General features: G+C 42.8%; 2 protein-coding genes across 2 annotated transcripts in view; one reads left to right on the top strand and one right to left on the bottom strand.

The window, feature by feature from the left end:
• The first annotated feature begins 235 nt into the window (after positions 1 to 235).
• On the top strand, positions 236 to 15,739 carry LOC106811721 (ankyrin repeat domain-containing protein 24-like). Its single transcript, XM_014815428.1, has 10 exons — positions 236 to 420; positions 3,071 to 3,208; positions 5,164 to 5,294; positions 6,049 to 6,225; positions 9,058 to 9,186; positions 10,906 to 11,090; positions 11,503 to 11,639; positions 12,723 to 14,176; positions 14,497 to 14,695; positions 15,591 to 15,739. The coding sequence occupies exons 1-10, from the start codon at positions 390 to 392 to the stop codon at positions 15,737 to 15,739; spliced, it is 2,730 nt and encodes a 909-aa protein (XP_014670914.1). The 5' UTR covers positions 236 to 389.
• A 2,404-nt stretch (positions 15,740 to 18,143) lies between these two features.
• LOC106811724 overlaps positions 18,144 to 23,912 on the bottom strand; it is a gene marked incomplete in the record, with an annotated part of 19,437 nt that continues 13,668 nt past the window's right edge. Inside the window, 3 exon segments of the mRNA XM_014815431.1 lie at positions 18,144 to 18,917; positions 20,556 to 20,630; positions 20,825 to 22,565. Of these exon segments, the coding sequence (XP_014670917.1) occupies positions 18,743 to 18,917; positions 20,556 to 20,630; positions 20,825 to 22,565 (1,991 nt within the window).

Raw genomic sequence — 23,912 nt, 5'->3', positions numbered from 1 at the left:
TGCATACGTATATATATAATAATTATAGATATATACCTGTTGCATCGGCCGCGTCGCCGAGAATTCGTTCGACGCGCTTTGCGACGCTACTGACGGTCAGCCGAGCAGCAGCTGTAGCGCGTATTGATCCACGCGCATTCATCGCAGCACTGCTGATTCATTGCCACACAAGTAGTGATTGCTGTGCGGCGGCGGCGGGCGCGCACTGAATGCGAACAGACGACGAGGGGCGACGACGTAAGACAACGCGCTAGGCGTTCTTCGTCCGTATGCCTGCTGCTGTTGCATAGCTTCGTGCGGGCTATGTTGATAACCGACAGCTTGTTAAAGCGCATCATGGTTCTTAAATGAGCATCATCAATGACTGAAATGAATGACTGAATCCCGAAATGGATCCCTTTTACGACAGAGATAACCAAGGTACGTAAATAATAATGATATGATAAAGTAAGATGGGAAATATATATTTTACACGTAATTTAGAAATATTATGAACTGGGTCATTTTCGGCAGTGATGATTTATTCGATGGGTTATGAAATTATGTACAAGGTACTTCAATACATTAACTATTGTAATAACCTTATCAAAAGCAGTTCAATGTATTCTCAATTACCATTGATGTGATATTTGTGCTCAAAACGTCTATGTTTACTAAACGTACCATAAAGGAGAAAGTTCCGCAAGGCCATTTAAATGTTAGGTCTAACATTAATATATTTTTTAATAAAATTTAATCAAACCACCATAGCGCGTTTAAACATAGTTACACAGCTTTAGGTGTGATTAGCACAGAATATAGATGGCACAACACTACTTATTATAGCTATATCCGCAACGATCGCTATTACTATATTAGGTTCGGATTGTTGTTCTGAAACAAAGTCGAATTAGACAAAGTCAACATTGACAAGAAATGGGTTCTAAATTAAGATTTTAAATATCTGTTATCAGTGAATGTAACACAACTGGATCGACTAGCATACATACATGACATTTTCGGCGATGTGATTGATGGTGACACATAAATGTTAGCTGAGACACGTGACAAGCTTTCTCTGCGAAAATCTGTATATGCATGTTTACTTATGTGTGTGTGCGTGCGTGCGTGCGTGCGTGCGTGCGTGCGTGCGTGCGTGCGTGCGTGTGTGTGTGTGTGTGTGTGTGTGTGTGTGTGTGTGTGTGTGTGTGTGTGTGTGTGGGTGCTTGCGTGTGGATGTGCGTGTGTGTGCGCGCACGTGTGTTTGCTGTGTTCGCACCTGCAAACGCGAGCTGCTTCGTGAGTAGGTAACGTAAACAGTGTTCTCCCCATACGTACAAAGAAAATGCGCACTCTGGCGAGGGTTGGGTGAGCGCCCCTCAACGTCATATCATTCAGCCTGCAACGAGAAAACGACGCCTCGATGCTTCCTAAAGCAAGGCTCAGAAGAAGGCTTAATTGTGTGCGCACCTTCTCCTTGAATAGTGCCCCAGAAAAGGTATCTGGCGCTTGGGGGGGGGGGCAAAATATAATGTTGGCCCCCCCTCCATCGTCTCGTTCCTCGTTTCCTTTGCCTGGCGAATAATTTGGTATTCATACCGACACCGTTCCGATCGGGTAACCCTACCATCATAATTATTCGAGGATGAAACCCTGTCTAATAAGATACTAAATCCATTTGACTAATATAATTGCCAATAAGTGTATATTGATTCAAACGTGCAATGTGCCAGGTATCGCAGTATCGCAGTTATCGAGAAGACCGGAACCAGTAATGCCGGAAACACTGTCCTTGTACTAATTCTGTCATATTTACGCAATGCGCAACCATTGTACGCGGAATCAAATGTGTGTGCACGATAGTCACCCAGTTTTACGAACAAAAACTTGCATAAAGCATTTTTTTTATTGTTATTGTAATCAGTAACACGGCACATCTGACGAAGCCTTACTCCGAAGATGGGAAATGCGTAATATTGCGATACTGTCAATATGTTCTATGAATAAATAATATGCGAAAACATCCTTTTGACACCCGCAACTGCGGGCCACGAGGGTTGTTAACAGATATCACGCGATTCAGAGTGCGCTGTTGCCATGGTGACGAGTCTCACGTATATGCTCACTCGTAATCGCCACGGCAATATCAGGTATCATAATACGTACAATGCAGGAAGCGAGTACAGGGAGCAGCTAGATCAGAGAAGCGTTTGATGAAATCGGCCCGACAGTAGAGCGCTGATTTTACCTCGTCGGGATATGTCCACGAAATCGAATATCTTGTATTGAAATGTCGTTATTATTGGGTCAGACAGCCATCGGGCGCGATAATCCCATGACAACGCTAGGCCTACATATACTTGTGTAACGATAAAAGGTAGACCGTAGGAGCGGGGAGTGTGTGTGTGTGTGTGCGCGCGCGCGTGTGTGTGTGTGTGTGTGTGTGTGTGTGTGTGTGTGTGTGTGTGTGTGTGTGTGTGTGTGTGTGTGTGTGTGTGTGTGTGTGTGTGTGTGTGTGTGTGTGTGTGTGTGTGTGTGTGTGAGGTGGGTTTAAGCACGATTTCTCCATATTAGATATGATGGATGTAGGCCTACACGCCACAGTTGTTGCTGAAAATTCTTGCAAATCCAGTCCTAATTACTGTTATAATGATTAATTAATTCAACAGTAAATGCGCTCTAGTTTCTAACGTAACACTTACGCCCTAAGAACACTCGAATATATGTATATCGAATTCTTCTCCGGTCTGTGAGATAGTCTCGTGGCATAAGAAATTTAAATTTAGTAGGTGATTCCTAATCATCATCATCATCATCATCATCATCATCATCATCATCATCATCATCATCATCATCATCACCCATGGCGGATGTCACTTATTGCTATCTTGTCGATGTATGTGTTTGTAGTGTCCATGCAGTGAACAATACAGTATGACAAGAAAACAGTTTGCTTGTCTAAACTGATAACACATTCTTACATTTCGAATTTATCTCGAACTAAAATATGCTATAATATCTACAATGAAACCCGTCTAATTAGCGTTATTTTGTCCTTATTTGATTTATATGTTTTACAATATAATTGCAGATGTAAACAGTCTTGGATCAGGTTCGGACGACTTAACTAATAGCATTGCACACACAGCTGCAGTTAAGGGAGACGTTTGCCTATTAAAGGCTGCAATCTTGCAGGACCCGGACATCATGGACGCATCAGATTCAGAAGGTGAGAATTTGTGAAGGTGTACCGGATATAACTTACACACAATCCGCATTTTAGCATACTCGTTTACTCGTTAGTATACTCGTTTACTCACAGCTACGTCACTATAGCTATTTACATAGAGTAAATTTTGTTTCACACTGTTTCCAACAATTATCAAATAGGGTCGGCTCTCCGACCATTTCATACGTTTGTGCATATTTGCATCGACAGGGGTCTTTCCAGGATACGTGCGTGCGCTTTTCGTATAATGATTTCAAAGGGCGTTAGGCGTATCTTATCCATTAAAACGTCATCGCTATCAAGAAGGAATTAGTGTTATAATTACAGTCTGCAGTCGTCCAGATGATTCTAACAGCGATAAGTGCACATGATAACGATTAAGATTATTATACCTATACCACAGCTAGCCCAGGCGCCACAAACACCCTCTACTAGCTCCTATTCAAACAAGAAAGAGGCCTTACTGCACACAATAAGACACACGCATGCGCACACGCACGCGTACACGCACATACACTTCTTTATACGCTATTGGTAATATGTCGCGTCTCTTTGCGTAAAAATATAATGCGAGATAAACATGGAAATGGATGTATCGTATTTATGTATGTATTCAGGGATAGCACAGCATAAAAATGTAGAATTCTGACAGTCGGCATTATTGGTCGTTATTGTGCATTATTGTTAATTATATGCGTGTTAAGAGGGAAATACAGATTGAGAAATTATGAATAGAGTAGTGTAACGAGTCAATATACGTAATGGTCTGCAAGGAAGATGGAGGTTTCGTAGGAACAGTCTATCATTTCCATTGTTGGTTTTATGAAGCTATAGCAGCGGTTAATGCAACGCAAAATTAAAGCTAGTGTACGCGGTGCAAGTGAACATACGTTAGCAATACAACTAATGTCATTTATTATTTGCTTGATCAAACACTTACGTATATGCGCATATTCTCTAAATATTAAACTTTTCAAAAGACTAATTGTCAAAAAGATCTTAATATTGATAGGCTGTTCTTTGCCCTTTATGACTTATTTTACGGCATGATATAACAGCACGCCAATTCTCATTCTTGCTATCTGTATTCTCATCGTTCTCTTTTTTTCAATATTCCAAATGACCACACAAGTTTTTCTACCATATCACACCAGCAGTAACACTTTCACTTTTAACGACGTCTCGATTTCTCTTTCCGTTTGTGTTTCTGTCAATCTGTCTGTCCACTCTGATCCGTCCACTCCAACTATCCATCCATCCATTCACCAACCCTGCCATCCGTCCATTTGTCTGTCCGTCCATCTTTCTGTCCGTCCGTCCGCCGGCTCATCCGTCCGTCCGCCCGCTCATCCGTCCGTCCGCCCGCTCATCCGTCCGTCCGTCCGTCCGTCCTGCTATCCATCCACACATTCACCCATCCCACCATCCATCCATCTATTCATCGAACCCCATCAATCCAGCTATATATATATATATATATATATATATATATAGCACTCAAGCTTCTCTCTCGGTAAGTTTCTCGATTCTTGTTCCTGCACCAACCGCACTATTCTGTCTGCGTTACAACTGACGTTTGCACCTATAAGCTTAATTGCCGGTTATATCGATTAGTAAGGGTCGATAATGTTACCTTTGCAGCGATAAAGGGAACGTTAAACGTTGTCGGAAGTTACGTGCGATGTGTTTGAACGCCATTGCCCCTAAAGACAATATCCTAATTCGTAAACAGGTTCCGCGGATGAGATGAATGTAGAATTTAACGGCGACTTAAATAACTCAGCAATTATGCTGAGTTAACATGCTGAGTTAACATTGCTTCCGTGCCAATGAAAGTCGGCCGGTTCATAATGTACCCACCTGTCTATTGTTCGTGCAATAATTCGCCATATTAATCCGTGTTCTCGCAATAAACAGCGAAATTAGGTAATTAACGCTACGTCGTGGGCATGCAGGTATGACGCCGCTGTTGCATGCCGTCAGCACCCAGAAGATTGAGTGCCTTCGACTTCTCGTCAAAATGGGCGCAAGCATCGACGCTCAAGACAGCTGTGGTCACAGCGGCATCGCCCTGGCAACCTATGCCGTGAGCAATTTTTATTATATCATCACCATCGTTATCATCATCATCATCATCATCATCATCATCATCATCATCATCATCATCATCAATATCATCATCATCGTCATCATCAACATAATAATAATCATCATCATCGTCATCATCAACATAATAATAATCATTATCAATATCATCATCATCGTCATCATCATCATAATCATCAATATCATCATCATCGTCGTCATCATAATCATCATCATCATCATCATTATCATCATCATCACCATTATTATCATTGTCATTGTAAGCATCGGCTTCCTCCTCGTCGGCATTGTCGTAGTCATCGTTGTCGCCGTCGTTGTTCTCTCATTTTAGCTGTTAGGATATATATAGGTTGTTAGTATATCCCTCTGTTTAAGCGGACAATGTTACAAGTCATACGAGGTGTATATTTAGAATTGTTTCTTAGTGTTTTTACATAAACGGTAATTTTACGTTGCACTTAATGTAATTATAAACTCTTACCTAAAAGGATTGTTTATGAACTAACCATATTACAAAACATCTGGTTGATTTGAATGAATCAGTGCACTCTAATTCTTGGCTGCATGAATTCCTCATTTCGAACAACCTTCTTCAAGCGGCAGAATGGCAAGTATAATACACCAAATAAATTACAAAGACTGTACAAAACCATTATTTTAATTTGATAGTTTTTCATGCATTACACGTGTGTGCACTTGCTGACGCTCAATAATCTTCGTCATGTTGGCTGTAGGGTTGGTTCGAAGGCTTGCAGTTTCTATTACGGAACGGGGGCATTCACAGTTTACGGCTGACGGATAAACACAACCGTACGCCACTGCACGCTGCGACGTATGAGCAGGACTGGCGAATCCTTGAACTTCTGCTTAACTATGTTCCTGCTGATGATGTCAACAAGCCAGATAATGAGGTAAAATGTCCGCCCACCCCTGTCGCTTTTCCATTAGGCATACAAATGATTTCCTGCCCGTTAAATAGTGATATACGCGATATAGTGATCGTATATGCGCGGGTCGACACACGTAGGTTGAAGGTTCCACATGCCAAATGAACATGCCCCATGTATATCACTATTCGGCCGAGAAGGGACACATGAAGGTCAAATAGTAATACACCTGAAGAAATCTGTATGCACCTGTCAAACTAACTGCACACAGCAGTTGTTGCTTGCACCCAAACTTTTTCGTGTCACTGCGCACCCCACAATGGCGCAACAGACTCATCCCCAATGCGCCTTCCCTACCCTACATATACCTAAGCCTTGTCTCTTTGTACGTGTGCGATCGCTTCTCGCTTAGCGAAGGAAATTGCTTGCGCGAAAACAATCGCAATACGGAGTTATTATGGTACGGATTATACGGGTTACCGCAAAAATATATATAGGAATTCAATGCTAAAGAATCAATTCGTTCCAAGATCATCGGAACAATTATGGCTCAGTGTAGCTATAGGTTAGTAATAATTGCTGTCCTAGACCATGTAAGATCTCCAACGAGACGGCTAGGTTTGCGCGTTGGAGAAAAGTCTGCTGGTGCATCACAACCTACGACAAAATGCCTGAACTGAGGCTGAATGCAGGGAAGTGGTTTGTGTGAGAGTGAGAATTGTTCGTAGACAAAAAATCTTTACTTTTGCTGCTCTAATACTACAAAGCTTCTCTCGATATTTGAATACAGAGGCCGGACCATCTTGTCTCGTAACACGAAATATCTCAATGCAAATACATCGTTATACATACGAAGTCAGGCTGTGTATTTATTACAAGATGCTGCTGAAGTCTTATATATATCATAAGTGATGGAACATCTTATTATCTATAAAGATGAAGTGTGCCCTAGACAGGCTACGAACCATCAACGTACCGCTCCACTGCGCACGCGCTCGCGATGCCAGTCTAAACTCTGTCCACTTTACCGCAGCCTATTCAAGCTCAGTAGTCAGCATGCAGGCATATGAAATCTTCCCTACTTCGTCACTTAGAACATTCTAACTAATGTGCGCAACAAAGATAGACAAGAGACACGCTCAATCTCGTGTCTGACATGAAGCGCGTAGTGAAATCCAGCATTGCACGCTCTCGCCACCTGTCTGAATGTAATTATTGATTTCCAGCCGGCTCAATTATTAGCGCCGCCTTATACACAGGCGTATCCTACCTATGTGCTCACCACGTAGTTTACATTACCTAACTAAACCTATATAGCACTACGCATGCACTCACCCTACCTATACCAGCACCCAGACACACGCGCGCGCGCGCGCGAAAAACAAAGAGAGAAAGAAAGAAAGAGAGAGAGAGACGCGCGCGGGAGAGAGAGAGAGAGAGAAGAAAGCGCGCGCGCGAGAGAGAGAGAGAGAGAGAGAGAAACCGCGCCAGCGCGCGGCGAGAGAGAAGAGAGAGAGAGAGCGATAAAAAGAGAAGCGATAGCAGAGAGATAGAGAGAAGAGAGAGAGAGAGAGATAGAGAGAAAGAGAGAGAGAGAGAGAGAGAGAGATTAGAGAGAAGAGAGAGAGAGATAGATAGAAGATAAGATAATAGATAGAGAGAGAGAGATAGAGATAGCGAGAGATTGAGAGAAAGCTAGCTAGATAGATAGATAGAGAGAGAGGGGGGAGAGGGGGAGAGGGGAAAGAGCGCGAGAGAGACCGAACGATACCTGTTTGAAACATATAGTAGAAAGTATGTCCTCCCCCATCCCGCTTACCCCTTTTTCTCGGGCAACGTCGGATACTTTTGCTAGAGTCTAATAATTTGATGCACAACGCTATAATCTGTTTAGTTTTCTGAACTCCTAATCCATCATAATAATAACTTCACAGGCAAATAATTGTAAGCACAGTTCACATATCAACGGAGAAGTTAGAAACAGAGAAGAGGGCGGATGTGCAGCAATGATGTAGGAATAAAGAAAATGTGTCCGAGGAAAGAGTGCAGGGAAGGAGGAGGAGGAGGAGGAGGAGGAGATACAAATATCAATTATTTCATTATTTATTGATCTTATTCCTAATATATTAACTCAAATTTAAGTTTAAACCTGCAGTTCATAGAATCTGATGACAAATCGTCGCACGCTCATCCCTATACTAAACTTACATGTAGATACTCGGCAGGCCAGCCGTTATTGCGCTTTCTGTGAAGCACCCTACCCCTACAGTCTTAAATGTTTCGTGGCAGAAGAAATGCGATTAGTTTATGATGTAAGCCTATAAAGTAATATATTACACAGAGTTTGGATAAGAAAACGCATAAATCTTGTCGCTTATGGACGAATATCAGCTTTATGTCGCCCGAGGTATATATTATTATATTAGGTAAACTAATAATATTAACCGTTACGAAGGCTAATGTATTCGTCGTTTATTTAATCCGTTCATCAAAAACTGAATGCGTTGCAAAAACGATGAGCGTTAATGCTGTTAATGAATGTCTAAAGATGAAATACCAAGAATAAAAAAGAATATATGAATACACCAAGAACGTAAATTTTAAATACGAGTTTTGCCGCTGTTCTTTTATTTGGCAAATGCTTTTTTTCGGACCTCATCTCATATTTGCGGCCTTTCGTCTATTGGCTCTGTGTTATTACTCCGTCGCTTACAGATGATACTACGTGTTTATGGATAAGAGAACAAAAAAACCGCTGGTGGGCTGGTGATCGATGCAACAGTATATCGCCATCAACGAGCGTAACTTGTGGTGTTTGCTTTAATTGCTATAATTGGTGGTTGCTGATTTTTGCAGGGGATGACTCCGCTGCACTGGGCAGCATTTCATAGTCGAGTCGAGCATATACAACTTCTGCTAAACAAGGGCGCTGCGCTGGTCTACATCGATGTTGATGGAAACACGGCGCTTCACTGGGCAGCACAGGTACTTCTCAGCTAGTTGTGCGTTTATTAATGATTTTTATGCACCGTGACAAACATGTTGCCCCGGTATAGTACCGCATTATTACTCGCGAAACGCAGTTGTACGTTTGATGGAGTGCATGGCGTCGACTCCAAAGTGGGTGAGTTCTATCTGGCTCTGATCGAGGCTATGATTACACGTTCGAAAAAGAATTATTCATCGGATAAAAGCGTTTTCACTTAACATCGCCAGAGACTACAATTTCCGAGGAACAATTAATAATAGTGAAATCGCAGCGCGGCATGGAATGTGACGTGTTGTTAAATGTTACATATAATATACTTCGTTAGTATCGCTTTTCACTGCTCCATATCACACGTATTGTAAGCATAATGAATCATGTACAATCGCCGCGCCTAACAAATTGCCTACTAAACTGTAATTTGTATTGAAATATGATGATATGCGATAGCTCCGTGCACCGTGGAATTCCTTCTTGACATAATTTAACAACCTCTAACTGCCACGGCCTGGCCACACAAAGGAGCTGTGGTAGAAGACATGGCCCTCTAATAAAACTCCTGGGCTAGCCCAGCGTGGCCTTGAGGAGAACACGTGACTGCGCAACTGCTTACGACATAGGCATGATGGTTGATATGCCTCAACAAAGCTATAACCGAAGCTACCACGCGTGTCTATAGCTAAAGTAGACAACCTCTACGGCAGTAGCATCAATTACTAGATCTACGGAGGTCGTGTCAAGCTGCATGCAAATGCAGATGTATTATGCTAAGTATATATGTTGTCCCCGGCGCGCATTTAGTGTGCAGATAAATGCGACAAACCCCCCAAAATCGTTGAAATAGAAATATTTTGAAATATACTGAGGAGTGCGGGAATCGCACAGTGTATGGTGTGGTGGGGTGTGCTCAGGCTAACCGCGGGATTTATACGGATTATATCCAACAGTTCAGTATCACACCAAAGGAAAGTTCTGCTATTGTTTACATATTCGGTCCTGTCTCAGAAATTAATAATACGCACAGTACATGTACCTATGATACAACTGATACAAAGTTTGTCATCCATACATACCCAATATTTACATTACGAACCCTTCTTAATTACATGCTTATAATGGGCGAGCACTCCGATGTCGTCAGGAGGTCAGACTAAAGGACGTTTGTTCAGGAATAGAAATAAATACTATTAGCATATCTCCGCTGATTAAATTAGATAGTCAAGGAAGTAGCGTGCTCAGTTTTTCGTAGTCGTTGTTGCCGTAGTGCCAATTTGCACTTGTGGCGAAATCATAGACGCGGAATTTCTACAGATGTCATATTTTCCAACTGTAAGCGAAAAATAAACAATTGATTTCAGCGGGAAGTTCACAAACGATTCAGTTTCTGAAAAAAGAGATGACGTTTGCGGCTAGTAAAATGGTGCTTATATATTACGTCATTGAGTATGACACAGCGCCATATGAGTCACTTCATCACATAGACACTCGAATCTGGGCCGCCATTAAGGCGATAATGCTCAACTACTTGCTTAGTCTTACACTACGCCTTTACACTGTGCCCATGCTCCCCCTTTAGTGACGACCATACATATATTTTTATACTATATATATATATATATAGGCCTATGTATGTGTATGTGTGTTTAGACTACTATACATTGCTACAGGATCGATAAAGCTGTAAAAATAATTAGCTTAATGAGCTGAATCCACTGCAGAAAGGATCAGTGGCTTGCTGTCGTGCACTGTGCGCCGATCCGGAGAGACGTGAAATGGTCAACAGCGAGGAGAATACGGGAAAGACAGCGATTCATCTAGCGGCGGCGACGGGACATCAGCAGGTGATCAAGGAGCTAGCGACGATACATTGCTGCAACCTAGATGCTCTTGACGAGGACGAGAGGCAAGTATTATTTTCATTAACAAATAATTCACAGTTCCGCTGATGATTACGCCATACAGTCTTTCCCGCCTGTATATCTCAATTGGCATAACTATCATCAGCTTTAATCTTTCACAATATTAGCAATATAATAATCGCACTGATCAATTTCCATGTTAAATGCGCAGGAAAGGTTAAAATACTGAACGTGAGATTGGCGTAAAGGTCGCGAGGGATTTTAAAGGGTAAGATATGGAGAGAGGGGATCATAAGGGAATGAGAGAACAACGAAAACCTCCGATTTCTGATATCTATATCATTATTATCGACTTATATAAATCAATATTACATTATATCTTTGTAATTATTATCAATTGTATAATATCGATTATGTGTTTGTATTTTTTTTTTTTTCATGAACTACAAAATGTAGGACACCGCTGCACTGGGCAGCCGTAACCGGCCAACATCGCTGCATCAGCACATTGTTAAAGCTGGGAGCGAATCCGAGCGTGAGGGATATCTCTGGAATCACACCCATGGACTACGCCGTCAAGTCCTGCCACACAGGTATGACATTTGTTATTATTATTATTATTATATTAAATATGATATTGTTATTATATTGTGTATTTTTAATATCCGTAACGGACCCGTGTGTAGTTGTTACGAATTGTATATATAAACATGTAGAAGTAAGTTTGCTATTATGCAATCAAATATTTTAGCACATTATTGAAGTAAATTCGTTTCGTATGCGGTTTGTTCAGTAGTTAATGTAGGTGGTTGGCTCGTTAGTATTTACTGTTGAAACGTTAAGAACATGAGCTTCGCTTGAACGGCGAGGATTACCACAGCTACCTTGTATTTAGTGGGAGTTGTTGGCACATCGTTGGCAGGCCCATCGTTGCTTAGTGGGAGTTGTTGGCCCATTGTTGGCAGCCCATCGTTGCTTAGTGGAGTTGTTGGCCCATCGTTGGCAGGCCCATCGTTGCTTAGTGGGAGTTGTGGCAGTGTGTTGTTTATTATTGGTACTGTACGTGGCAATCACATTAGTTTCAGAGTATAGGCACGATGCGTCTATAAATCTACGGTGTATTTTCGTGTGTTTGTGGAAACGTACGTTTGTTAGCAGAATCAGCGGTTCTCGCTCTCTCTCTCTCTCTCTCTCTCTCTCTCTCTCGGTCGGGTCGGTCTCTCGTCTCTCGTCTGCTCGATCGTCTGGCTGCTGGCGGTCGTCGTCTCGTCGTCTCTCTCTCTGTCTCTCTCTCTCTCTGTCCTCTCTCTCTCTGCTCTCTCTCTCTTCTCTCTCTCTCTCTGTCTCTCTAATCATCCCTCTCTCTTTTCTCTGTCTCTGGTCTCTGCTCTGCGTCTCCTTTCTCTTCGTTCTCTCTCTCTCTCTCTCTCTCTCTCTCTCTCTCTCTCTCTCTCTCTCTCTCTCCCGAACGATGTCAGTGGTTATAGCTTCTATGCTGCTTAGAGCCAGCATATCTACAACAATCTCTATCTCATGAAAAATAGTGCGTCTATAGTTACCGGCCGTCGTAACATATATTTCTGCGTAACACCGGGTATACTAAATAGCAACAGCGCCAATTGGTGCGAACAAGAAACCTAGCACGTAAACAGCTATGTTTACGTATTTTGTTACAGAATGCGTAAAGCTCTTTTGGAAGAAGGACAAGATCAAGTTGTTGACATCAGAACGCCGCGTACTTCCCTACATACCGCAGCACCATATGGGCAAGGGCCTCACAACAGAGAAGCAGGTTTCGACGCCTGCATCCCTCCTAGCAGACGACGGCACACACCACGAGAAGGAGAACACCCCCGCCCCGGCCCCGCGAAACATTCTCAGATTCATCCGACATTTCTTTCGGCGAACCCAGCAGGCTGATGCGATGGAGAGCACATACACGTCCAGCGAGGCCGGTCTACAGGACAGCTTCAGCTTCTCTAGCGACCAAAAAGAGCCCGACACGCAACAAACCATTCTTCCGGAATCGAACAACTTCTCGGAAATAGTCGTTAGAAATCCGTCGAAAGACAACAGCGAATCTAAAAGTGAGATTTTCGAAGACCTCGCCGAAACGACGCAGGTAGTGCGGGCTCCTGCCGCCGGAGAGAATGCCACTGTCGGTCCGCTGACAGACGCGGCGACGAAGTTACGCGACGCGGATGCGGGAGCAGTCTTCGAGAGTGCCCAGCCGGATTCGCAGTCACACGGACAGCGCGCTGAGAAGGCGGTCACTGTCACGGCAGCTGCCACCGACTATAACGCGAGTGATCCAGTCACCAGTTCCGTCCAAGCGATCGCGCTGAAAACGAGGCAAAACACTGCGCCGCTACACGCCGCCAACAGCGCCAGAGAAAGTAGCGACGAGCATTGTAAAGACCGTCGCGAGGCATTGATGGAGAGGTTCAAGATGAAGGAAGTCGCTCTGCAGCGCTACTCGACACACTTCTCGCAGGCAACGCTGAGGTGCAATCAAGTCGCAAACGCGCAAGGTGCACACAAAGTAAACATGTCAACGCGAAAGGAAGCGGCGGCGGCGGCGGCTCACGTTACAGATAAAGGTTCCCGTTTAGATCAAACGCTGCGCGCGGAAATGCTGGATAAGCTGCGGCTATCCGCAGAGCAAGCGTCGATGTCATCATCTTCCGGCAGTAAAGTCTTGCCACGCATCCACAACGACAGCAATTACTGGCACAGCTCAACCGCAAGGATGCGTTCTCTGCCGCTACTGCCCGAGCAAAGCGCACCCACTAAGGGCAACGCGTGGCACAGCAGCGGAGTAATTTATGGGTCGCAAACCGCTAAGCTGGCAAGTGACGTTCGGGTCAGCCCGTCTTCAATGAGAAGTTCGCTGTCGGACAGTTTGTCTGGAACCAGTCCTATGTATGACAAGAAGCGGACCGATGCTGTGCACAGGCTAGCCTTCAGTAAAAGCAGCAGACTCACGCTGAGCGATTCATCGGCACCTAGCGTCCTTGCTCAGCCGACGGGTGACGTCATGCAGAGCTACGATTTCCGCAAGCATTTACAAGGGAGACGGAACAAGCTTCTCGTTAAGGCTACCGAACACGAGAGGGTCGATTTAATTTCGGTAATCTTAATCCTGAGACCGATGCAGAACAATGCAACTTTTTATAATAGAAATTAGATGTGTTACGCGCTTAATTAAAACTTGGGCAGATAAAAACGCACTAAATATTCCTTGTCTCGCCATAAATCTAAATGGTGTTACAACTGAGTAGAGGGATGCTCTTCCGTAACAGCAGGAGCGAATAATGACAAATCTTTTGAGAAAAAAAATTATTTGTCGTTATTCACCTCTGATGTGATAGTCAGCCATAATCGGAGCATTTATCCATTCTTGTTTTGCACATCTCAGCATGAAAATGATGTCATCGTATTGTTTTGCAGTCTCGAAATCGTTCCGCCAACGTGGACAGTGCTAGCAGCTACATTACCTCGAAACCGATGCAGATGACGGGAGGTGTAAGCAACACCGAATGTTCTCCGCCAACTAATGTCGGCTTGTGCATCGGCCGCGACGTCGGCAGAGAGTCTGCCAACAGGAGTCCCAATGAAGTACTGGCAGCACAAGCAACAACAACGCCAAGTAATCCTTATTAGGTTACCGCTAGGATGTTCTCGCAAACGTTTTTTCTGTTGTTGTGATTGTTGTTTTGTTGTTCAGCGTGTTAATCGACCATGATAAATATATTATCTGAAAATCCATTTACGCTTCTATACTCATGTCTAGTGAACATAGTAGGTACACAGTATCCATACATGCGCACATGCATACGCACACAAATTTTTTGACCAGTATATGACATGATATTATAAAACTCAATGGAATTCTAGTTGTGCGCATTGGAAATTTTATTGTTACGTGTTGTGTTGTTTAGCGTTGCGTTGCGTGCGTTGCTTTGCGTTGCACTACGTTACGTTGCTTTGCATTGTGTCGCGTTGTATCGTGCCATACCGTGTGGTGGCATGGTATTGCATTGTGTTGCGTTGCGTGTCATTTAGTTTACTCTGCTTGCGTAGCGTTGGTGTATTTGAGTTGCTTTACCTTGGGGTCACATTGCGTCCATACGTTGGGTTACTCAGTCACGGCTGCCGAACCTCTCTTCGTCGGCGGTGAATCGGCGGATCGTAGAATATTTCCCGGCCATGATTTGACAGCTAGTGAGTTTTTATGTTGTGTAAGTCGAGATAGGTATTGTATGCATTTCAAAAATGAGAACGCGGCTTATAAACACCAGCGTAAGATTATCCACAAACCGGCTGCATACAATGATGACGAATGATGCTCGTTGTAAAATATGAAGTAAATTCTCGAGTGTTTTTCCCTCCAATGAAATTCTCCGTTAAAACAACTTCCGGGTGGCTGCGTCAGATCCGCAAACCGCTGTAAGGTTGCTGTTAATTAAGACGGTCTTACTAAGAAGTCCGAGACCGAGTGAAAACGTCTTTTCATTACATGAGATCTCTCTCTACGGTTTCAGTCGCGAGCGCTTCACCACGACGGCTGGATGGCGGGCATAAATTACCTGCACTAGTCAAGACCAGGGCGATACACAGAAGCGATGATTACGCGAAGCCATTGCTGAACCACGACGGCGAATACCGGAGACTGCGTCGCAGCAACACATGACAGCCGCGCCCGCAGCCGTACGTGACTGCCGCCGGTGGTTCGCGTGTGCCGCGAGTGTGCGAACGGTGTGTTGGAACCATAGAAATAATGTAGTAGACTAGTAAGTACTAATATAGTAGTGTCTCTACATATTTCTACGGTTGGAACATCACATTCCGAGTAGGTAATGGCGACGCGGCGTCGCGGTTTAAAACCAGATGAAACTACCTTACGCTTTCTGCGCATTGCGAGCTTATTACCCATCACATCTTTCTCTTCCATACAAGCACATCACTCCCGCGGTGGCGTGTGGGAGAAATGTTATCCTGAACATTGATGTGGATGAGGAAACGCCGAACGCCTTTCCTCGATAATGCGACGACCTCACGGTTATATTTTTACCCTAACAGGTAGCTAACAGCTAACAACGTGAGATTGCTTGTACAGGAGGTCATACAGATGGTTTTCAGAGTGTCCACTATTTTTTTCAAACACGTTTCTGTATTCTGCTTCGTATACTGTAGCAACTGTGATATTAAAATACAGTATGCAGTCGTCACTACAAGTCACGCCTTTTAAAATTTCAGAAGTTCAGTAGGGTGAAGAAATAAAGGACACCTGTAATACTAATCCACTCTTAAGAAAACCGAAAAAGATATAGTAACGTTTACAATCGGTTTTCGTCTAAACCTCGTATATACTACGTCGATTGCTAATTACGCTCTGAGTGGCTTCCAGAAATTCATTGTGTATGTGTGTGTGTGTGTGTGTGTGTGTGTGTGCGTGCGTGCGTGCGTGCGCGCGCGTGCGTGTGTGTGTGTGTGTGTTGGTTTGGTTCCACGTTCGTGGACCAACGACTTGACCACGATTCCTTTTACTCCTATTCCTTTCCGGCTTGAAAGGAAGCTGAATCACTTTAACCGCTTTCTTAACTTTAAATCTTACTACACGTTAACTCGCGTTTCTTCTCGGACGGTCTATCGAAGCCCTTAATTTCCTTCTTCATCATTTCACGATGCAGCTTTAGCTGTGCTCAATCAAGAACTTACTTTATTAATCCGGGATTCTATGTTTTCTAAAACCCGTCAAATGTTTTGATTAGCGGTCGCTTCAAAATCGGCCAATAATTGCATAGCCATCTTTATCTTTTCAGCCGTCTCTAAAAGGACGATCAAACAAAAATTAAGATCTCTTTCGCCAAATTAATTTCAAACTATCGCACTCGGCGTTTTCAAAGCAGCTGGCTTTCTATCGTATTTAATTTCCGTGGGACACTAGATTAAATATTTTTTCGCCAGTCACCTTTTCTCGCTGCGCCCTGTCTGGCATTAGTTTTACCCGCGCGAACAGTCATAGTAAGCTATCAATTATGTGTCGAACACGAATTCTCTACAACACATATAAATTCTATGAGCACATTATCAGTTTCCGTATACGCCACGATCTTCTTTCGCTGAATACAGGCGGTAGGTTAAAAGATATTGACATTATACATCGTGCGTGGATACGGAAGGAAAGTAGCAAATCGCTAAACAATACCCACCCACCCAATACGCACATGTTCGTGCCGTACATAATTATGTCTAAATTACTACTATATAGATCTTGTTGATTCAACTCCTTAGTTCGCTAGAAGTCACATCTGGTCCAACTCGAAAGACCGCTATGTAGTATGTATTAGTAATGGTCAAACGATTATTCCTCTATGATACGGCAGTTTCATTCGCGCGCTAATTAATATAAATTTTAGTATTAATATAAAATATTATAATTAATATAAAAAAGAGTATTAATATAACATTAAATTTAAGCCTAGCGCAGACTTGCGACTTTGCTGCAACCTGCAATCGCATGCGATCGATCGCACGCCTCGCCGAGTGTGCGCATGCAAGCGACTGGCTACCACGGCTACCATTTGGTGAAAAATGACGCTGGCGGCATGGGAGGTATTTACCCGTCATTTCCAGTTGGATCGCGACATCTTTATATGCCGCATGTTTCTTAGTGCGGTCGCTGTATTCCGGCAGAGTAACATCAAACAAAACCGGCCTCTCCATCCACACCTAGCAAAATGCTTTCTTTTGCATCACTCCAGCTTGTAGCTCTAGAACTATAGCCCGCGTACAGTTGCCGCATGGGTATAGAACATTCTATGCCAGTTTTACTAACTGCACCTGCTCCCCACTGCTTCCACGAAAAATGGCTCACAAAACGCAAAAATGATCGGGCTTTTTAACACTTATTTATCTACATGGACATCTCACCTATCCTTTTGAACACTTTCCACAACTTTACACCATGTATTTATGCATTTATTCCTTAAAGTGCTAGCACTACTTGCGTTTCGTTTTGAAATGCTGTTGTGTACACGCGTAACGTGAAAATACGTAAAATACTGCGTGGAATAAAACTCTAATATCAGGAGTAATTAATAGGCAGGACTTTACCCCTGATGTTATTTAATATTAATAATATCATGAAAGAATGGTAGCAATTATTCCGAGCGCAAATATATTTTTGGAATCACATGTTTCTACTATATGTATTACTGCGCGTAAAATTGTTATGCGCAGATAGGAACGACTCAACGAGGTCTGTATAAAATATGATAACTGTTATGCTCAGTATAAAAATACTTTCGAAGCTTATGTGCTGTGTCTGCATGTTGCCTGTTTTCTGATATAATTATAATTACGTGTGTATTGCCGAGCAACGTGAAATTATAGAAACATAATAAACTTGAGGCTGCCTTCAGCTACGACAATGACACTTGGAACGTCGTGGCAAAAACTGCACGGGGCAGGAATCAGTGATTCTAAACCAACTACGTCACTGCTATTTGGGAAGACGTCAAGTAAAAGCCACTCCAGCTATTCTGTGACTAATTAAAAAATACAGTTCAGTGTTTATTTGCATTTATATAACTATGTTTTTTAAGTTTATTTTAATTTGTACATATGTATAAGATTAATAAAATTCCAGACGGTTTCTGCTACTTCATCTTTGCGAGTTTCACACAATGGGTCATTTTTGTCTGTAATACGTGATTATGATGTGGCAGTGGTAGACATAGATGAAGATCTCGATTATCAGTGCTGTGACAATCGCCCACATCAAAAACCAATTATTGCGCACCAATTCTTTCTCAGTTTCTTTCCTTCTCTGTTTCTTCAATCGACCGGGCTTTTTTGGACGAAACCTGTCAGAACAACAAAGTTGTCAATTAGGATTACTACCACAGGAGCACGCACGCACACACACAAACGCAAGCACGCGCACACACAAACGTACGCGCGCGCGCACGCACACACCACATAGCTGGCGCGTCCGTGCTAAAATGGCTATTAGGTCATTAAGATTTCTAGCTTGTTCGTGTGATATAACAAAAACCGGTGATAATAACACGAGACGGGTGGCTGAAACGTTAGGTCAAAACAATCCTAGTGCCGACAAACCGTTAGTAACGCACAAATTAAAGCCGTGAATGGCGGTGGGCTAACTATATGAAAAAGACCAGGTGTTTTGCGACTATAGTTGCAATAATAATCATCTCGACATAATATGATATATTAAAAGTAAATAAATAAACAAATATATATATATATATATGTTTACTTATAGGGATTATTATACGAATTATTTATAATACCAATTTTGATGTATCATTCTTTCGTTTCCGGACAGATATAGAATAGACAATACTGGCACTGTCGGCCTTCAATCTAAGGCAAATCTAAACATTTAACAACATCACGTCCCATGTGGAATCAATTGTGTTTGCTTCAATTAGAAATAGAATAGAAACGGAAATTTAGATAGCCGTAAGATGTCAAAAAATTGACCTGCGTAAAATTACAATTATTCTGTTTGTTTGCATATAGTATATGCAGCTTTCGTAATTCTGTAAATAGTAATTAATTATTAACAGTCTGCGTTAAACACAGTAGGCCGCTGATCGGCATTAGTATCACGCGTGAAGCGTGCATGTGTCCTGTCCATCGAAAAACATATATACCTATAGGTATTATATATATGTATATATATATATATATATATATATGTGTGTGTGTGTGTGTGTGCGTGCGTGCGTGCGTGCGTGCGTGCGTGCGTGCGTGAGTGCGTGTGTTTACATGGGAAGTGAATCCCCCCAAAAAACATGGTACCTATTCGGCTGTACGACTGCGTTTTCGGCATATACCCACCGGTGACTTTGCGATATAACACTTTCCGCTGCCGCAGATTGCGATAAAACTCCGGTTAACATGCCAAGAAAATCGCATTGAACACATGATCAACATATGCCTATTTAGCTTTAATGGCAAATAGTGTAAACGTGTATTCAGCATACACACAAACCGTACTTATTTAATAGATACAAGTAATAAATAGCAATTAGTAATAATAGTCAGCTATACCAAATATTCGGCATTGAGGAGCTTTTGTATGATATAGTACATGGTACACCGCAACAAGTAGTGTATTTTATGTTCGGCATAACCGTTTGTAGGTTTGCCGCAACAACCTATTTAAAAACCATGAGACCCGTTGTCAGAAACAACATTTGTTTTAACATTAGTCTAATCATTAACCTTTTCTCATAGACTGTTGGCGGAAACATGTATAGATACAGTATATCATAGAGGTCCGGTCTACGAGAAAAAAATTTATGTTACGACAATAATAAGACGAATTTTGTTTCTAACAACGGGCCCCTAGTTACGACAGTGACTCTCGTACGGTATACACATGCAGGGTGAATTGACAGGCGAAAAGAGGAAAATCTACTAACCACGAATAGGATATCTCTTACACATTTCTAAACAGGCTCTCTACGTACCAGATGTGATTAATTGCGACACTCAGAGACACGATTGATATCAGCACCAAACTTTGCCGCACAACCGATTCGTGGCTGAAATAGAAATGTGCAATGCAAATGTGCAAAATGCGTTAAACGTGACGCTCGATTGTTAACGAGAGCGAACAACTCCTTATAGACTCAATATCAAGTATCTTAGGGGTGGGGTATACTATAGGGGTTGGGAATATGCCGGACAGATTATTTGTTAGAAATTTGAGTCTTTCTCCGCTTAGTTATTCCCGTACCATGTGCCCTTGCCCCCTTCATCGGTAACAACGTGCTTCTCTCCAGACGTTTCCTGCGGTTGAACTCGATCATCAAACTGTCTACTTCGAGCTGCTGCTTTTTCCCCGTTCTCGTAACTCTCCTCACTTTCTTTGGCGCCCGCTTCCGCGTCAGTAGTTCTCGTGTAAGGACATGCATGTGCAGCGTCGCTCCGAAGGTCGTCCTCGAGTCTGCGATGTGCTGCTGTCTCAGCCGTCGCGGGTCGAGCTGCGGTGCCACCGCCGTCATCATCTGACTCCGAATCACGCGGAGGACGGGTACAGGTTTCGTGTGTATGCTCAGTTGGCGCATCCACGTTTACGAAGTCAGAACTACTTTCGGCTGCCTGTCTGCACTCTGGAGCCGCTGTTTGCTTCGCCTGCTCGCCTCTTGATTGGCCATTAACATCCATATTGTTCGCGGTTAACCGCACGTTATGTAGAGATGTGCGCATGTCATCAGACACCTCTGGTATTTCTAGTTTCTCCTTATCATTTGACACATGACGTTCATACTTTGTGTCTACTAATACTGGTTCCTCATCTAATTCAACTGGGCGGAAGGGACATCGTTGAGGAGCGCTCCCTGCGCCATCTACTGGCTGGTCTAGGGCATCTTGCATGATAACGTCTAACTGCTTCCTTGTGGGAAACATCACATCTAAATGTCCTTCATCAACAATAGCTGGCTCGTTGAGATAGTCAATGTGTTGTTTTTTGCCTGTCGTAGTTATGGGACGATGTTCACTGTCTAGTCTCACATCTCCTACGTCATCACCTTGAGATTTGTGCGAGAGCTTCTCCTTATCATTTGACACATGACGTTCATACTTTGTGTCTACTAATACTGGTTCCTCATCTAGTTCAACTGGACGGAAGGGACAGCTTTGAGGGGCGCTCCCTGCGCCATCTACTGGCTGGTCTAGAGCATCTTGCATGATAACGTCTAACTGCTTCCTTGTGGGAAAGATCACATCTAAATGTCCTTCATCAACTTTAGCTGGCTCGTTGAGATAATCAAAGTGACGCTTTTGGCCTGCCACCTTTATGGGACGATGTTCACTGTCTAGTATCACATCTCCTACATCATCAACTAGAGATTTGTGCGAGAGCTTCTCCTTATCATATAATACATCACGTTTATACTTTGTGTCTACTAATACTGGTTCCTCATCTGGTTCAACTGGACGGAAGGGACATCGTTGAGGAGCGCTCCCTGCGCCATCTACTGGCTGGTCTAGGGCATCTTGCATGGTAACGTCTAACTGCTTCCTTGTGGGAAACATCACATCTAAATGTCCTTCATCAACAATAGCTGGCTCGTTGAGATAGTCAATGTGTTGTTTTTTGCCTGTCGTAGTTATGGGACGATGTTCACTGTCTAGTCTCACATCTCCTACGTCATCACCTTGATATTTGTGCGAGAGCTTCTTCTTATCATTTGACACATGACGTTCATACTTTGTGTCTACTAATACTGGTTCCTCATCTAGTTCAACTGGACGGAAGGGACAGCTTTGAGGAGCGCTCCCTGCGCCATCTACTGGCTGGTCTAGAGCATCTTGCATGATAACGTCTAACTGCTTCCTTGTGGGAAACGTCACATCTAAATGTCCTTCATCAACAATAGCTGGCTCGTTGAGATAGTCAACGTGCTGTTTTTTGCCTGTCGTAGTTATGGGACGATGTTCACTGTCTAGTATCACCTCTTCTACATCATCAAGTTGAGATACTTTCTTACTCTTAACTCCATTTTTATCTGCTTTATCCTCATTGTCATTGGAAGAAGGTACAGGATGTGTAGCTTTGCTGGCATGATCAGACCTCTCGTGTCTGTTGGGCTGCGCCTTATCATTTGACGCATCCAGCTCATGCTTTACCAAATCTGCCAGTTGATCTGCCAAATTCACCCGCTCATCTATATCGATTACAACAGCATCCGAATCTTGATTCCTCGCTGATTCATCGTAGTAGTTTGCTGCAGGCAACACCATGACGTCATCAACACGCCAGAGTCTCTTCAGATCTGTAGCAAAACAAGAATCACCGATGATCTATTTAAGAAATGACAATTAATGCAGTAAATTTCGTTTAAAAGTTATTCATAGACAAATAGACTGTAATGGATAAGAATATGTTGGGTGTCAATAGTGAGGCCGGATGAGTGAAATATGGTTGCCGGGCGTACGACGTATACGAGAAAACCTATACAATATACATCACATAGCATAGAAAAATAATTTATCTCACCATTTTGGTTTATATTCTCCCACGTTTCAGATGGTGATTTGGTTATCTCAACTTCTTGTTCATATGTGAAGGGGGTTTTGCCGCCAATCTGAAGATAGATAGTAATACTCTGTTTATATTGTCGCATATTTGGTACCATACATCGAAATGTTACACTTCTAATATTTTAGTAGAGATATATTAGCGGTATAATATAATTGTGATGGTATCTGATATTATATGAGTCATACCTGCAGTATTTTAACAAGCCACGTGCCTTCGTGAAGACGCCCACAGTCGAATCTGCCATCAAGTTTAGAGACGTTGAGGTAATCGAACTAAGAATAAAAATGATCCTGCATTTTAACTCGTGCTATAACACTTGTTATGATGATGTAACTCATGATGATAGTTGTTGTTTGTGGTAGTGGTGGTGGTTACTTTTGAGCGTGTTTTGGAGTGTTGTTGTTGGTTGATGGATGGCGGTCGGTGGCTTAGTTGCTAAGAGTGATTGGTGTTTGTGGTGTTAGTAGTTGTTAGCGGTGATGGCTCTGGATGGTTTTGCTCGCCTGGTCGTCATCATGCTCGCTGTCGTTATATATACTGTTATCATTGCTGTTGGTGGTGTATTAATTACGCCTGCTGCTGCTGGATGACGTCATCCTAGCTGTCGTACTTGGCGAGAGTGGTGGTGAACCGCCATAATTATGTAAACAGGGACAGGATTCGAAACAGGACATCTAACAAAATATATATAATATATATACACCACACTACATTATGCGGTTTTCCTGGACATCTAACAATATATATATATATATATATATATATATATATATAC

The sequence above is a fragment of the Priapulus caudatus genome, unplaced genomic scaffold (assembly GCF_000485595.1).
Source record: "Priapulus caudatus unplaced genomic scaffold, Priapulus_caudatus-5.0.1 Scaffold568, whole genome shotgun sequence".
NCBI classification, from domain to species: Eukaryota; Metazoa; Priapulida; class Priapulimorpha; order Priapulimorphida; family Priapulidae; genus Priapulus; species Priapulus caudatus.
Note: the sequence above shows the minus strand (reverse complement) of the source record. Positions and strands in the feature narration are given on the sequence as shown.